This window comes from Sminthopsis crassicaudata, chromosome 3 (genome assembly GCF_048593235.1).
Source record: "Sminthopsis crassicaudata isolate SCR6 chromosome 3, ASM4859323v1, whole genome shotgun sequence".
Lineage (NCBI taxonomy): Eukaryota > Metazoa > Chordata > Mammalia > Dasyuromorphia > Dasyuridae > Sminthopsis > Sminthopsis crassicaudata.
In genome coordinates this window covers 30237547-30253697 of record NC_133619.1, presented here as the reverse complement: position 1 = coordinate 30253697, position 16151 = coordinate 30237547, and the positions used below count along the sequence as shown (strand labels likewise).

Here is a 16151-nt window from a genome sequence, read left to right as displayed (position 1 = left end):
AGTTGCCTAACAGAAGACCTACCAGAGAACTATCTTATTGGTAAGTAGTTGGAGTTAAACCTATTTTTTTTTTTTTTTTTGGGTCCAGGGCTGTGATTTCATCAATGTGAAGAAATTCCAGCATGGAAACTTCTTCCAAAGGCCATCAGCCCCTTTTCCACAATTTACAGTTTTGAAAATTACTTGGGATCATGCAAGGTGAAAGGCCTTGCCCTGGGGCACAGTTTATACATGTAGCAAGAACTTGAACCCAGATCATCCTGTCTCTGAGACCTACTATACATCACACTGCCTTTCTAGCAAAACATCATTATAAAATATTCAAAAATATTTCTTCATTCCCTAGAGGTTTTGTTTTCCATAAGGAGAAGAGTAAGTCACAGTAATGAAGTGTTAATGAGTGACCTTAAAATAAGATGAGAAATTTATCAGTTTTGTCCAACAGCATGAAAGGTGAGATTTTTCTAGCAATGAATATTTATGAGGCACTCAGCAGTATGTGGAGCCATCTGAAGTTACTGGTATAATTTGTTTTGTCATGATTATGATCATAATAATAGCCATACACGCTCCCTGAGGGTAAGGACTATTTCACCTAGTCAGCATTTGAACAAGTGTTTGTTGAACTGAAGTATCCAAGTAGGGTGACTTGAGAAATAGTTTAATGCTTCATGAATATGTTGTTTGTACTTTGATCTCGAAAAAGACCATGACATCAGGGAGGAGATGATGTGCAAGTGAATTGGATTGAAGTGAGGGAGGGCTGCCTCACTTTCCCCCAATGGTCAGATATAGATCAGGATGAGTGAAGGAATATTAATGACACTAAGAAAACACAATCTTGAATTAAACTCTACCCCCCCCCCCCCAGCAGAATTGGACTGCTGAAGTTAAAAAGGGCCGATCTAAGTGAATGTTTATTATATCTGGTAAAAGGTGATCAAGCAATAAGCATTTATTAAATGCTAGGCAAAGTGCTAAAATCAAAAAAGCATTTATTAAGCACTATGTGCCAAGCATTGTGCTAAGCAAGTGCCACAAAGGATGGATAATCTAATAAAAGTTAATGAGAGGAAAGAAGGGCGGTATCTTTTGGGACTTGGAAAAGACTGGAAGGCCTGGAGAATGGAAAGTCAGCCCAGCCAGCAAGAACTGGCTTACACGGTCGCTGGAAGTACACACGTGGCTTAGCTCAAAGACTGTGAAAGTTGAAGAAATGGTGCTCATTTGCAGTGGTAAAGTCATTTCTACCCCTGGAAGTTGCCTATCTCAAGGAAATCACTGGTTCAGCCCCATATCATTGTCTCATCCCTTATTAGGGAACACAAAGCTGGGCACTGAAATTCAAGACTAGATAATGTTCCTTCAAGCTTGACTTGAAGTATATCAGTCCTGTTATTTCAGTCATAAAGAAATACCAAAGTGATTTCAGTTCATTTACCCTTAGGACGCTCCCGTTCTAAGCAGAGAGACAACATGCAAATCTCAAAATTCATAAAACAGAGTAAATGGAAGTTAATCGTGGAGGGAAAGCACCAACACTAATGAGGGGAGAAAAGGAGGAAAGGTCTCTCAACAGGAAGGGATTTAAGTTGGGTTAAGGAGGGAAGACTAGAGAGACCACCAGGAGGTGGAATGTCTGGGGCAAAGAACATGAAGGCCAGTACTGAAGGATCCTTGAGCAGAAAATCTATCAGAGGCCTCTTTGGATCTATCTAGAAAATCTATCAGAGGCCTCTTTGGATAGTTCGCAGGTACAAATACATACCTTGTTCCTTATGTAAAAAGGTTTTACTTATGCACGCGCACACACACACAGACTTTTTCCTAATAAGTCTTCCTTCATTTCCCCATATATTGCTATTGGACCTTTCGGACATCCCCATGATGTAGACAGTGTAAGTGTGATCTTTCCCCTTTGAAGATGATGGAACCTTCATCCAGACAGATTAAGTGAAATGCCAGAGATCAGTGGAGACATTGTCTGCTGATTCTCTGGCAGGAGGATAGATCCTGTGGCTTTGCCAGCTATATATACATATATATATATAAGATCTGTCACATAGCAAGAGGATGAGGTCACAGAAACGCCCTGGTGACAAGCCTGGCGTCCCTGAAAAGAGCTACAGGGAGGGACCCCTTACACTGAATAGATCCACTCTGGAGGATTTATGGGAGTATGGTGTGTGTGGGGAAAGTATTGGACCCGTGAGTGAGTTGGGACAACATGGGGCGTGAGTTTCAATGCACACCCTTGTAGCCGTGAGTCTGGGCAGCCACTTCTGTCTGAGATTGTTTCTTCCTGTACAAAATAAGAGGGTTAGGCTCTATGAGTTTCCAGCCCCATGTCCTGTGGGCATGGATGCTTCACAGTCTAATCCAAGGTTATACCTGTACCCATGTGCAAAGTACCCAAAGTAACAAAGAAGTGAGAACTTAAGCACCCCCCCCACTTGGATCTAGGAAATCCTGTCACCAGGTACCACATGCTGGCACCCACTTCCCTAACTTGCCTCAGAGAGCTTAACAAGACAAGTTAATATTTTTTCCCCTGCAAGACCTAGGAAATTAGCAGCCTGGAATTTTCCACATGCCATCCACTAACTCTACCCCATATAATCTGAGTAGCTTGAGAATATAGCTCTATTATTATAGAACTGAGGCCAAAAACCACAGATTCAACAATGGATGTATTACAACTGCAAGAGTACAACAAAACTGTGTAAGCTAAGCAAGTTACACACATTTCTTTGTCCCCCTAAAAATCACTAGATGGAGTGTTAAAAGTGACTCACAGCAGGCATGAGGAGGAGGTTATGGCCTAGTTCAGGCTCCACCCTTGTCAAGCCCAAGCAGGGCCATGTAGGACCTACTAACAACCAACCCACTACTCTTTGACCATTAACTTCATAGTATCATCACTTCTATAATGAATAAGAATTCCAGACAAAGAAAAGTACAAGAAGACTCTGTAAGACACATTTTTTATAATTAATTTTTTATAATTAGTTTTTCCAGTAATTTGAATTGTTCTGATATTGACTAAACTTTGTTCAAAATTTAAAAACATGTTTGAAAATTTAAAAACCAGACCAGGATTGGCTAGGTGGCTCAGGGGTTAGAGCAACAACTCTGAAGTCAGGAAGACCCAAATTCAAATCTGGTCTCAGACACGTAACACTTCCTAGCTGTGTGCCCCTTGGCAAGTCACTTAACCTCAGCCAAAAAAACCCCAAAACAAAACAAAAACAAAAACAAACAAACAAAAAAAAAAAAAACAACTTTCTTTGTACCCCACCCCTTCCCCAATGCTATAAATAAAAAATGTTCCCTATTTATTAAATCAAACAACATTTTAAACATTCTACAGAAACTTACTAAAATAACCCTATGGTAAGTCATTTTATCAATTGAAATTTATACCCTCATTTATGATTTGTGAAAATTCGGATGCTTTTAAATCAAATTTTCCCAAAGTGAATCATATCACGTTTCCTCTTCTTGAGTATCTTATGACAATCTTTGAAGAAACTAACTTTTAAAAAAGTTGATTGTCAAAAGCTAGGCATGCTTTTGACACATTCCAAACACCTTTTTTAGAAGAGTCTGTTAAAAATAAACTAAAAACACATTTAGGAATTATATTCTGTCTCATATCAGAAAATGACAAAAAGTTCCCGCAAGACGGTCAGATTCAGACCTAAAAATAACTTCCAGACACTCAAAAAAATTTGGTCTTTTTAAACCTTATATGAATGTTTGGAGTATCTTAATAGTCACACAATAGGACCATGGGTCAAGAGACAAGGCCACAAATGTCAGTGCAAAGAGGTTTCTGCCATCACTTTATCTTGAATAGGAAACCATTGAGGTGATAGCCATATGAATGTAATTGTCATGTGATCAAGAAAGCCAGTTTCATAAACAATGATACTGCCTGTGACCTTCCTTTAATTTGCATTTTTATTCCTGTAAAATAACTGATTTATAAAATTGACTTACTCCTCTAATTTTATCATTTTAAGAATAACTATGATAAGTAACTACTTGTAGCAGCAGATTCATTTTGAAATCACAAAAGATTCTGAAGTTTGTTTTTTGTTGTTTTTTTCTGGATTTTCTTTTATTCAGAAGTCAGAACAGTAAACATTGGAGGGTTTTACATCTTTATTTACACAGTTCTTAGTTTTAAAAACACATCAGAAAAGGGCCATTTAATATCCTCAAAAGCAGCACTCTAGTTACATGCACAACATACAACAATCGTATGTAGTCAAAGTCTTATAACAGAAACCTGAGAATTATTAAATGGCATCAATGTGTTTAGACTAGTCCCTAAACAGATAAGAAAAGGGGACGAATACCCAAGGGGAAAACGGGATTATTTCAAAATATTCACTATAATGAAAAAACAAGACTATAATCTATTAAAATTAAAAAATGTGGGATAGAGCTATTTTTACAGTAAATAAATGAATTTAATTTTACACCTGATTCAGAACCACAATCTGGATTTCACAATGAAATGCTCAAATATATACATGCATATTTTAAAAGCAGATAAGCAAACAGTGCCAACTTTCAAAATAACTTTGATTAAATGCTATAAATACATTATCAGTATAATTTTTTCAGTCTTGTACTTCAAAGTGAACTTTTACAAACTATAAAACTAAATTTTAAAAGTATCCCAGTTGCTACATGTATGATAAAAAAAAAAAAAAAAAAACCATCTGGACTCTGAAGTAACTATATGTACCCACTGACCTATTTTTGTGCAAAACATACAATATTTTCAAAACTATGTCCTCACTACAATCTATAAAAGGACTTTGATTATTTCTGTCTGTTACACATTTTTTTATATGGAACAAATTATCATTTTTTCCTTATGTGCCAGATTTGGAAATACACAATACAGAGAAATCACTGTACTTGAAGCAGCATGGTGAAGCAAAAGTGTCTGCAGAGTCAGCTGCCAGGGAAGTCATTTATTCAGCGAGAATCTTGACAATGTCTCTTGACCTCTGCACTTTACAGAGCATTTATACAGATGTATTCCATGTGATCATTACTAGGCACTATACAAAAGTCTACATCAGAATCTTTGCATCCAACAATAAAATCATTTATTGTATCAAGGGATCAAAATTACTGATGTTAGAAATAACTTAAGATATTGCCGCAGAAAGAAGAGTTTGAACAAATAAATTATAACTAAACCAATATCAGATTCTTCACTTTTTATGCTTATAACTGAGCAATTAATTCCTTTAAAAAATTCAAATGGTTAATTTAGTGTTACCTAACGTCCTCCTGGTTTTCATCAAGTGCTAATGACAGTACTATTTAAGTCAATTTCTTGTCTCAAGAATAAGCTGCTTGTCAGTCACTGGATTAAGACATCAAATAAGAGGAATAACTTCATATCAAATGAGTTGTAGATCGGCTTAAAGTATGACTCCTCTTTTCAAAGAATGCTGGAAGGCTAACAAGGGAAGGGGATGGAATACCCTGTAAAGAAAAAAAGAAAAAGAATAATAATATATTTCAAGATTTTCTAACAGATGTTGAACTCTCCTACATCAATCATCATGAGTATTTCTACATTATCCACAAAGGTAATAAACTCATGACTATAGCATAAATAAGACAATTCAAAATGAGGGGGGAAAAAAAAGGATAACAAACTTTGAGTAAAATTGACTTAAAATGCCTTAATAAGAAAACTAGAGCAGGTCGAAAAATATTTGAAAGATTTCCCTCTTGAACAGACATCGAATTAAATGATGTGCTAGCATTGGTTTACAACATTTTTGATAGTTGAAATTAATGCAGCATTCCTATACACTTTGGAAATAAGTTTTTACAGTAGAAAGACAATCATGAAGTTGAAATGAGAGATAGATTTTTGAATAGGCTAAAGAATGTAAGATATTTTTCTAATACAACTGATGTATATTCAGTCTCTTCACAAGTTTCTAAATAATCCTTTTAAAAAATAATGGAGATTTGGATAGGTCTCAGACACCAGTGGGATTAGGAGGGTAGGTAGAAAGAGAGAAGTAGGGGAAGCAGTGCATTAGAGAATGAAGCTTAAATAATAAATTCCTCAAGTTATACTTTTGTGAAAAAGTTAAGCTTCCAAATTTCCTGCTTCAAAGATCACAATTAGATATGGGCAGATTTGACAACTATAATACAACATATCACACAACATGGAAAAAAAGCTCAAAGGTAGATTTCAATTTTAATAAAAATTATAAAGCTACCACTTAAAACAATAAAAAATAAAATGTTTCATTAAGTTTTTATTCAATACTCTTACCAATCAAATAGCAATACAAAATGATTGGTTTTGGTACTTAGTTGAGTACTAATCAATAGTAAAGTCAAAATTTAAATACCTAGCAGTAGAGCTAAAATTTTGTTTAGGTTTGTACACCTTCTTAAATGTACCATTATTAAGCCTGTGTTTAATATCACAAATATGATTGTGAAGCAGATTTTACATGTTAAGTATATTCTTCAAAATAGTCTTTTGTAAGCTTTTGGGGTTTTTTAAATATCAGAAAACCTCAAAAGGTGCTAAAATTTCACCATGTTTAAATTCTTTGTTACTAATGACCAAAGGTACAAGAAATTCAGTCCAAGGACTATGAACCAAGAAATTGTGCAAAAACCTCAATTCCCAGTAATTGGTAAGTCAGGAAAAGAAAAATTAGCATTTTACTTTTTAAAGAAGCATTTATGCCAAGTTGAACTCTCCTCAATATAACTAACTTTAAGGATCTTTAGAGTTTGCTCTATCACAGTTTTGCCCCAACTTTTCATAAATGTTAAGAGTGACTTAGTGAGGCTTTACAATCAATAGATGTTTGAAGAGTTTCTTCAAGTTTGTCTTCGAAGAAGAAGACATCATTATGGGAACTAGAAAGAAGCAAAAAGTAAAGTCTGAGGCATGAACAGATCCAATTATCCTGTATTTGGAAATCAAACAGGTCATCTATAAACAGATGAGGAGAGTTATTACTAAAAAGCAAGTAATGATGAAAAGGACAGAAATTGATTCCCCTTTCACAAATATTTAGAAAAATTTTTAAAGATTACAATAAAAATGTTAAAGCAATCCCTCTAAGAAGTATTTTTTAAAATATAATTTTCCGGTAAAATTCAATTTTCCTATGATTCAAAGCATGTGTTGCTCTCAGTGATATAGATATACATAAGAAAACAAAGTTGTGACCTAGTTATTGTTTCCAAAATGTATCATCATCTCAATAAAGCAAGAGTTAATTTAGAGATCATAGATACAGGTGTTTTGTACATACTTCAGATTAGTAAACCAACTACAATTTCTTGGCTTCTTTCTAGATCTTAGTTGCTTGTCTCAACACCCTAGAAATTTATTCAAACATGTCACATGATGACTGAAAGTCAATGTACATCAAAGGTCTGGCTAATATATCTCTATCTCTCCCACACACACTTGAAAAGTTAATAATTACTGGTCTTTAATGTTCTATATTATTAATAAGTGTCACATGATTTTCTATTAGCCAGATACATTTGATAATCTACATCCCATATGGTACTACAATTTTATTTTGGAATTCAAGGCCTAGAAAAAGTTTCCAATAATCACAGGATTTACAAAGAAAGTAATTAATATCCACTTTAACTCTCTTAACACCTCCTTGGCTTCAGAAGAAAAAACTCATCTCCTCATCTGTTATCACGTGCACTCAGCCCTGAAATGCATTTCACCTGTGACAGAGCTGGAATCATACCAGCTTGCCCCACAGCGACAACAACAAGCCAAGAAGGGGGGGGTCTGCATGTTCCCACCCAGAGCTCTGATGTTTGCAGCAACAGAATGCTACTGATTTTTATGGTCTGGCAGCAATTCATCATGACATGTCCACAAAAATCAAATGTTAAATTCTGTTCCCCACCACCCCACCCTCCGCAACATGGTCAGGTCTTGTGCCAGGTTGGCGTAGGACTTACTGCTAATGAGGTTGTGCTGGTCAGGCGGCTGCCGATGTAAGTGTCACTGCTCGAGCAAGGGCTCCTCCCCTCCACGCTGCTCTGTGTAGTTATCAAAGTCCTTCGAAAAGCTCTCTTCGGAGTCTTGGTGAAGGAAAATGCCCTGGTAACCTAGTTAATAATGGAATGGCAGTCACTTGGCAAATCTAAAACAGCTGATAAACATCAAATATTATGCAAAGCAAAAGGAGCAAAGCATACATTTTTAAAGTATTCTCACAAAAGGGCTGGTAGCCCTAGGACAGCACTAAATTATTAGGCCCAATCATGCTCTTGTAGAGTATCTATATTTTTCCAAGTACTCCCACACGAACCATCTTATTTGGACCTCACGTCTAGAGGAAGTACATGAGGCAAACAATATCCCAGCTCACTTGCATAGTGAGAAACTTAAGAATGAGAGCTTAGATGTCTAAGCTAAGTCCTCATCATAAATAAGAAAAAGTCCCTTTTATTTTAATGCATCTGGAGGGATCTTAGGGGAGTTGGGAGGAGCAATGGGAGGAAGGGAAAGGGGAATAGAGTAGGTGATCTCTATACAAAAGCAGAACAAATAATTTTAAGGAACTCTATGGCAGCTCAGAAATTTCTAGACCTACAAAGTGTTTTCATTAAAGAGAATGACCAACAAGGAGGGCAAGAGCCCAGAAAATGTTATATAAAGTATTGTAGTACACTTACTATAAATGGGCTCAATCAAAATACTGTCTAGAGGCCATTTCTCAGACTATGGACAATAGCTAGATTACATAAAATCCATCTCAGAAGCAGTGGTGTCTAGCATTGTCGTAGCATTGTATTCTGGGGAAAAGATAGTGAAGAATATGTTGTAGAAGTATAATATTAGTTTTAATGAATTCTTACCCGTTTAGAAGTCTTTTTAATTGCTCTGGATGCTCTACTCAATGTACTATCCATATCTTTTGTATTTACTTCAAAAGATTCTGGATCTGCAGAATAAATAAGGTTTTCCTGTTGAAAAAATAGAATGTTAATTTTTAAGACCCCCAAAATTCAAGTAGATGAAAAATAAACAAGAAGTTTATTTTTGAAACTGATTTAACTATATGTGGGAGGAAAAAAAGATTTAAACACATTGGAAGGATTGTGATTTAAATCATCCATTCTGAAAATCAATTTGGAATTTGGAATATGACCATATTTGCTCCTTGCTCAAGATGTCAATGCAACTAGAAATATACCAGAGTATTATTGAATCCTTAAAATTGGCAAATGTAACAAATGCAGAGAAAGTTGAAAGGACCTGTATAAACTGATAGAGGGTATATACACAATGACCAGAATAACATAATTGAAAACACTACTAAATACACCAATGCAATGACCAATTGTGATTGCAAGACTGTTAATTAAATAATTCCTTCCTCTCGGCAGGGGAGAACGGACTGATCAAGGAAGACTTCTCTATTGAAGGGGTTACTGATAAATAACAACAATGGGTTTTTTCCTTTAAAAAAAAAATGAGACATTTTTACAAAGAAGATGAGTTCACAATAAATGAATAAATAGGTGCTAGGGTTATTTAAAGGGAACAAATGAAATGCTAAGTCTTAATTCCATTTTAAAAAAATTTATCAAGTGACTATTATGGAAAAGGTACTGGGTTAGATGCTTAAGATACAAAAATGAAACATAGCCCCTGGCCTGCAGGCAAGTACTTTACTTCTAGTGGAGAGAAATAAAATGTGTCATAATAATAATGCAAATTAAGTTATGAAATCCACTGGGGTGGGGAAGAGTGGCAGGAGGTTTAGGAAAGGATCACTTCTATAAAAATCAGTGAAGGCTTCAGAAAGTTGTACTGAAGGATTTCAATCGACAGAAATCCCCCAGTCTCTCCTAGGCATGGGGGACATGTAATCTGTGCAAACACGGTAATATGGAGATTGGTAATATGAAATGCAAATGATTTTATTCTGCCCAATTTGGCTGGGGCACAATGTATGTGTATGTGAAGGCAAGTAGTGAGAAAGAAAGTTGGAGAGGCAGATGAGAGGAGGAAGACAAGACTTGGCTTCAGAAAGTTTTTACAAATTTGTTATAAAATGAAGAACCAATGCAAAGGCTTAGACTGCTAGGAGATCATGGGTGTTAGGAAGATCACACCAGCAATGATACTATCTCAGCTATGAGATATTAAATGCAAAGTTTGTAGGAGCTAAACAAGTAAATCAGCATTTTGTGGATTCAGTTACTTTATACCTATTTCCCAGGCAAACCCAGTACGGGATTTTAGCAAACACTAGGTAACAATATATATTCTTAGCTATTACAGAAAGTGCCAAGTTTATCAAGGATGGCTTCACTATCATTCCTAGAATTCTACACGTATAAAACACCCAGAAGATGTCACCCAAATCTAAATTTCTGAAGGGACCTAATGCTCTAAGTAACCTAAGGCATATTAGTTAAATATTTGGTGCCATCTTGTGGCATATAGGCAAACCACAAAATACTTTACACAATTTTCCTACCAATTATTCAATATTAATTAAGCAACTACTATGTAAAAGTCAGACTCCAATGAAGCTTAACTCCAGAGGCTGGAAATACAGAAGTGAACCTGGCTTCCTTTGGCCTGGCCTCAGCAGCCATCACACAGGGAGGTGAATGACAGGAGCCGCTTACTCAGCAGTAAAAAAGACTGACCATCTGCTAGGTCACTGTGGCCGACGGACCACAAACTTCCATCCCTGCGGGAAGTAATGTGGGAGCCCAAGGAGAGAGGGAGGGGAAGGGGCATAAATGGGGAGAGGGAGACAGAAGCATTTCACCAAGGACAAAAGGAAATTTAAAAGAAAACAGACAAGAAAGCATTGAAAGCAATATTTTGAATTATACTTTAAATTATATGCAAGCTTGTATTGAATAAAAAGTCATAGTTTTGCTTAAAAACCCTGATCCTGCTTTACTTTGCACAGACGTGAGCTATTGCAAGAATATGGCTATGGGGGCAGCTAGGTGGCGCAGTGGATAGAGCACCAGCCTTGAATTCAGGAGGACCCGAGTTCAAATCTGGTCTCAGACACTTAACACTTCCTAGCTGTGTGACCCTGAGCAAGTCACTTAACCCCAGCCTCAGGGGGGGGAAAAAAAAAGAATATAGCTATGTAATTTCTGTGTCTGTGACTCAGGGCCTAAGCAAGGTGCTTCCTTTGCCCAGTTGTGTCCAACTCTTTGAGACCCTGTGGATCAAAGCACATCCAGGTGGTTTTCTTGGAAGATACCAAAAGGACTCACCATTTCCTTCCCCAGATTAGGGCAAGCAGAGGTTCCCTTGCCCAGGATCACATATCTCGGCCTTCCTGAGTCCAGGCCCAGAGCTCCACCCTCTGAACCATCTGGATGTCCAACAAGCACTTGTTAGACAGGTGATAAAAAGATATAACAGATCCTGATTCTCAAGTTTTTATACTCTAATGGGAATGGGAGTGGGGGAAGAAGTTACCATTCATATAATACTGAGATTTGCAAACTGTTTTCCACATATATCATTTGATCTTCACAACAACCTTGGAAGTAGGGACTATTAAAATCCTCATTTTTCTACATAAAGAAACTGAGACTGAGAGTTTTAAGTGATTGTACAGGGTCACTAGGCAAAAGAATTTGGGTTCTGCATCCAACTGGGGTTCAGCCCTCTATTTCCTATGCCATTTCACTGCCTCAACATAATTATATGAAGGAAGAAAGGATTAAGCAAAAAGGAAAGCCTAGGTAAAGTGCTATAAATTATTTAAATTATGCCTTCTCTCTTGCTGGGAGTTAGAATAGGAGGTTCAGGAAAAGCTGCAGCAAAGGAATGGAAGGTCTTCAGTAGAGAGGAATGGGGGATCAAATGGGCACAGACACCGCAAGTGGCCAGAATCTGTCTACTTTAGCCAACCACAGACCAGGAGATCAAGCTGTGTGAGAAAGGCAGGCTACAGCAAGGTTTTCATGTCAAGATCAGAAATTCACTCTTATTCAAGAGGTATCAGGACCTCAGGAGCCCAAACCAGAGTTTTTGCACTGAGGCCACTGGAGGATGAATTAAAGAGAGCAGAAATGCTAGTTAACAGGCCGATTCAACAACCAAGCTGAAAAGAGAAGATGCTTAAGATAGGTACCAGGGGTAGAAAGGAAGGACAGATAGAAGAGATGTTTCAGGGCAGAGCTCCTAGGATCTGGCAAGATGAGAGAAGAGTCAAAGATGATGTGACATTCTGGGCTTGGGTGACTGAGAAGAGAATTGCACAGACAACACCAGAGGTCTAGTTATACCTTCAAAGCAGCAATGAGGCAGCTGGCTGCCAATGAGATAAACTGTTGTTTATCCTCCTGTTGTAACTCTCCAAATATGAAAAGCAGAAGCGCCCCAAGAAAACCAATGACCAAAAAAAGTTACATATTCTTTTTAATATAGGGAGAATGGCTAAACCAACTGTACTCGATAAAGATTATTAGGCCACAATAGATAACAAATTATGAAGAATTCAGAATTCAGGGAAATGTATATAGAAACTGCAGAAGAAAGCAGAACCCCCAAAATGACTTAACACAAATGAAAGCATGAAAATGTTAACAGACTTCAAATGAATTTTAATGCCCAACCTTGCTTCCAGGAGAAAAAAGGAAGAACTATTGTTCCTTGGGTCTCTTGATCTGCTCATATAATCCTTTGGATTTTACTCAAATTTTTATTTTTTTATGAAGGAGATTTAGGGGTAGGAAAAGACTTTCTTTTTTCTTAAAGAGAGGCATAAAAAAGTGGAAGAGTCAAAAGAAGACAGATAACCGATGGACTGCAAAAATTACTCACTATTAGCCCTAATCTCTCAAGAATGCACCAAGGGAGACACAAATCCATCAGAGATATTCTAAAGATCTCTACGACAACACAAAGGAGAAGTACACAGTCCAAGCAGGCCTGGAAAGGCCACTCTTCACATCAACAAAAATCACCCCACACCCAGAAGCTCAAAGAATGATAATTCTGGTCCCAGATTCAAGCAAACAGCCATCTGTCACATTAGTCTGACATCAAGGATGGGGTATATGGACAGTTCAGAAGAGAAGTCTAAAAGACACTCTGTTCTGCAGAAATGGTCAACTTGCGAACATTTGGTTCATGGCTTAGTACTTTACAGGATTACGAGCACCATTAAATATCCAATTATACATTCCATTTGTCATCATCAGTTGAAATTATAAAGTTAATACTGATTGCCAAATGCTTCCATCAATATCACATAGGATCATTTCCATATACAAATACACACATACATGGGACACATTATTATCACAGGCTCAGAATCTAGAATTAGAAGCGATCCTAGATATTATTGACTTTAATCCACTTAATCCTAAGAGCTGACAAGAATGAAGTCCATAAATAGAATGAGCTATGGCCAAGGTCACCAAGGGTCTAAGCAGCAACAAGGGTTAAAGACCCTAAAAAATGTAACATTATCGAGTATAGCGACTTTCTGCTCTGCTTTCCTGCTTGCCTATTTCACATGGCCACAGCTTCAATTTATACAACTTTGGTCAAATCCTAGCATTTGCTCCTGATCCTCTATCTGTTTTTCTCCTTGCCCCATCAGTCTCAGAGAAAAGTTATGTATCCAGACAAACCCTCTGGCAACTGGATAGTCCTCTTCTATGTGAGGACATAGTAGGGGAACCTAAAGAGAACAATTCAAGGGACAAAGCCCTGGAGAACACTTCAGTAAAACTCTTTCACTTCACAACCAAGGAGGCTGAGGTCCAGAGTGGTTTTATGTGACCAGAGACTGATTCATAATCAGGGAGGAGGAAGTTGAAGTTTGAACTCTGTAGGGATCTATAGATCCCTCTGACTCAGAAATGGAGTTTCCAACCCCAAAGGTTCTGCAGATCCAGCCATTCTCCTGATTAGAGGAAACAGCGTGTACCGGCTCCCACTATTTCATAAGAAATTCTAAGTATTCCGTGGTTGTGTGACAATGTACTCAAAATCATTTTCACTAACAAACATAAGAACTTACAGCATCTGCTTTACAGATGGTGTTGGCCACATGTCGGCAGAGCATCTTCAGCCAGGTGTCTTTGGGAAGGTCCTCTGACGTCATCTGAAAACTGAGCAACACATTTGCCTGTTCTGTTGGTGGCCTCACAAGCAGGGCAAAAGCATTGTGGCAATCTAGATAAATGAAATTCAGTGTTACTCTTGAAAATACACCAAGAGCATGAAAGCTCAGTACCAGGATATATATTAACTTAGAAATTCAAAGCTGTTCTCTTAATCTTTCCCTGTCTTGTCATTAACAAGAGTTTTGAAATAAGGGGAAATAGAAGAATCAAATGGATTTAAGCATGTTTTAATATTTTATATGATACTTTCCCCAAAATGCAAAATTATCCTCTTACCTAAACTTCATCAATCTTGAGAGTTTTAGGCATATAACTTTTCTATAACAACAAAACTCTATTAGAGTTACTTCAGTAATGCAAATTATCTGCATAAAATCCAAGGAAATAAAGCCTAGACATTAGTATTTTTGTTTTAAAACTTGCTGTGAGATATGTGAAAGCAGTTTACATTTCAAAAGCAATGTCTTTATAGTCATTATGAATCCACACAAGACTGATGTCATTAACCTAGAACAACTATCAATTAGGAAAACATTAATGTCATTTTAATTGCTGCTTACAACATTTTTCTTGATAACTATCCGTAGTACTATCTAGTCTCTATCAGTTATGGAACAAATTCTATAATGCTAACTCTTGTGGCAACAAAGAAATGTCCTCCAAACATAATAAATGCATATATATATAAAATATTACATACTCTGCTAGGAAACACTCTTCACCTTTTTGTACCTCTCCTTGCAGCTTTAGTGCTTGGGAGAGCTGCAGACATTTTCCCAAGAGGACTGAAATCTCCCCCAAAAGTGCATTGAATATTCTTGGGAACAGTTTGAATATACAGAATACCTGCCAAGTCATCTAACCTGCAGTGAATCAAATGTCTTATTCCTCAGATGTTGACATGGGCACTAGGGGTGCTATGTACATACCAACCATAAAGCACATTAAATCATTTGATGACTTTGGCTGGGAGAACACTGCACTAGCCTTGGAGGCACTGATTTGACACGTAACAAGATTATATAAATATAAAGATTTCCTACATATCCCCATATCATTTTGTAATTACTAACTCATGTAAAAAGCAGTTTCATAAGCAATTTCTGTAACTTCAATTGCAAATGCTTATAAATAGGATTTATTAGCTGTTAACATTCAAATAACTGGAAGATTTTAATCTACAACTCTAAACAAACAATTTGTATCAATTAGCCACTGCATAATGCCAAATACACAAACCTTCAGTCTCTTTTATATCTAGCACCTTCTTAATTTGAGAAAGAGGCATTAGATGAATGTGTTTCAGAGCTGCCGGGGGTCTGGTATGGCCATGAGGACTCTTGAATGTGCCAATAACCTTGTGCCGTTTCCTTGCTATCTGTTTTAAAAAAAAAAAAAAAAAGGCAATTCAGATAGAAAAAAAATCTTAAAATTTTGCTTATTTATCAATGAGTTTAAAAAAATTAAAACCCAAAATAATTCCACTTAAATATCTGCTGTATTCTATTTAAACACAATGATTCTCATGGCACAGATGTGAGTGAAGCATGTTCTTCAAGTCATATGAACTGAGAATTTGTATCATTGCAATAAAGTGTAATAATGTTATAAGTATACTGATGTTTGCATAAGGAAAAAATTGACAATGAAATGAGTAGGGAGAAAGGAAAAGGAAATTGTAGGGGCAGGTAGGAGGTGCAGTAGATAGAGAACCAGCCCTAAAGTCAGGAGGACCCGAGTTCAACCTTCACTGGTCTCATACACTTAACACTTCCTAGCTGTGTGACCCTGGGCAAGTCACTTAACCCTAATTGTCTCAGTTAAAAAAAAAAAAAAAATTAGGGGAGCAGTTAGTTGGTACAGTGGATAGAGTACCAGCCCTGAAGTCAGATGTATCTGAGTTCAAATCTGTTCTTACACACTTAAGACTTCCTAGCTATGTGACCCTGGGCAAGTCACTTAACCCC

The 16151-nt window shown here is 36.9% G+C and overlaps 1 protein-coding gene across 4 annotated transcripts in view; it reads right to left on the bottom strand.

Moving 5' to 3' along the window:
* Positions 1–4153: 4153 nt before the first annotated feature.
* ECT2 (epithelial cell transforming 2) overlaps positions 4154–16151 on the bottom strand; it is a 53040-nt gene continuing 41042 nt past the window's right edge. For all 4 annotated transcript variants that reach the window (XM_074298204.1, XM_074298203.1, XM_074298201.1 and 1 more), the window contains 5 exons: positions 15424–15562; positions 14079–14233; positions 8914–9021; positions 8011–8160; positions 4154–5514 (listed from right to left, as the gene is read on the bottom strand). In XM_074298204.1, the coding sequence (XP_074154305.1) occupies positions 5425–5514; positions 8011–8160; positions 8914–9021; positions 14079–14233; positions 15424–15562 (642 nt within the window). In that variant the 3' untranslated portion in view covers positions 4154–5424. The remainder of the gene's footprint in view (positions 5515–8010; positions 8161–8913; positions 9022–14078; positions 14234–15423; positions 15563–16151) is intronic.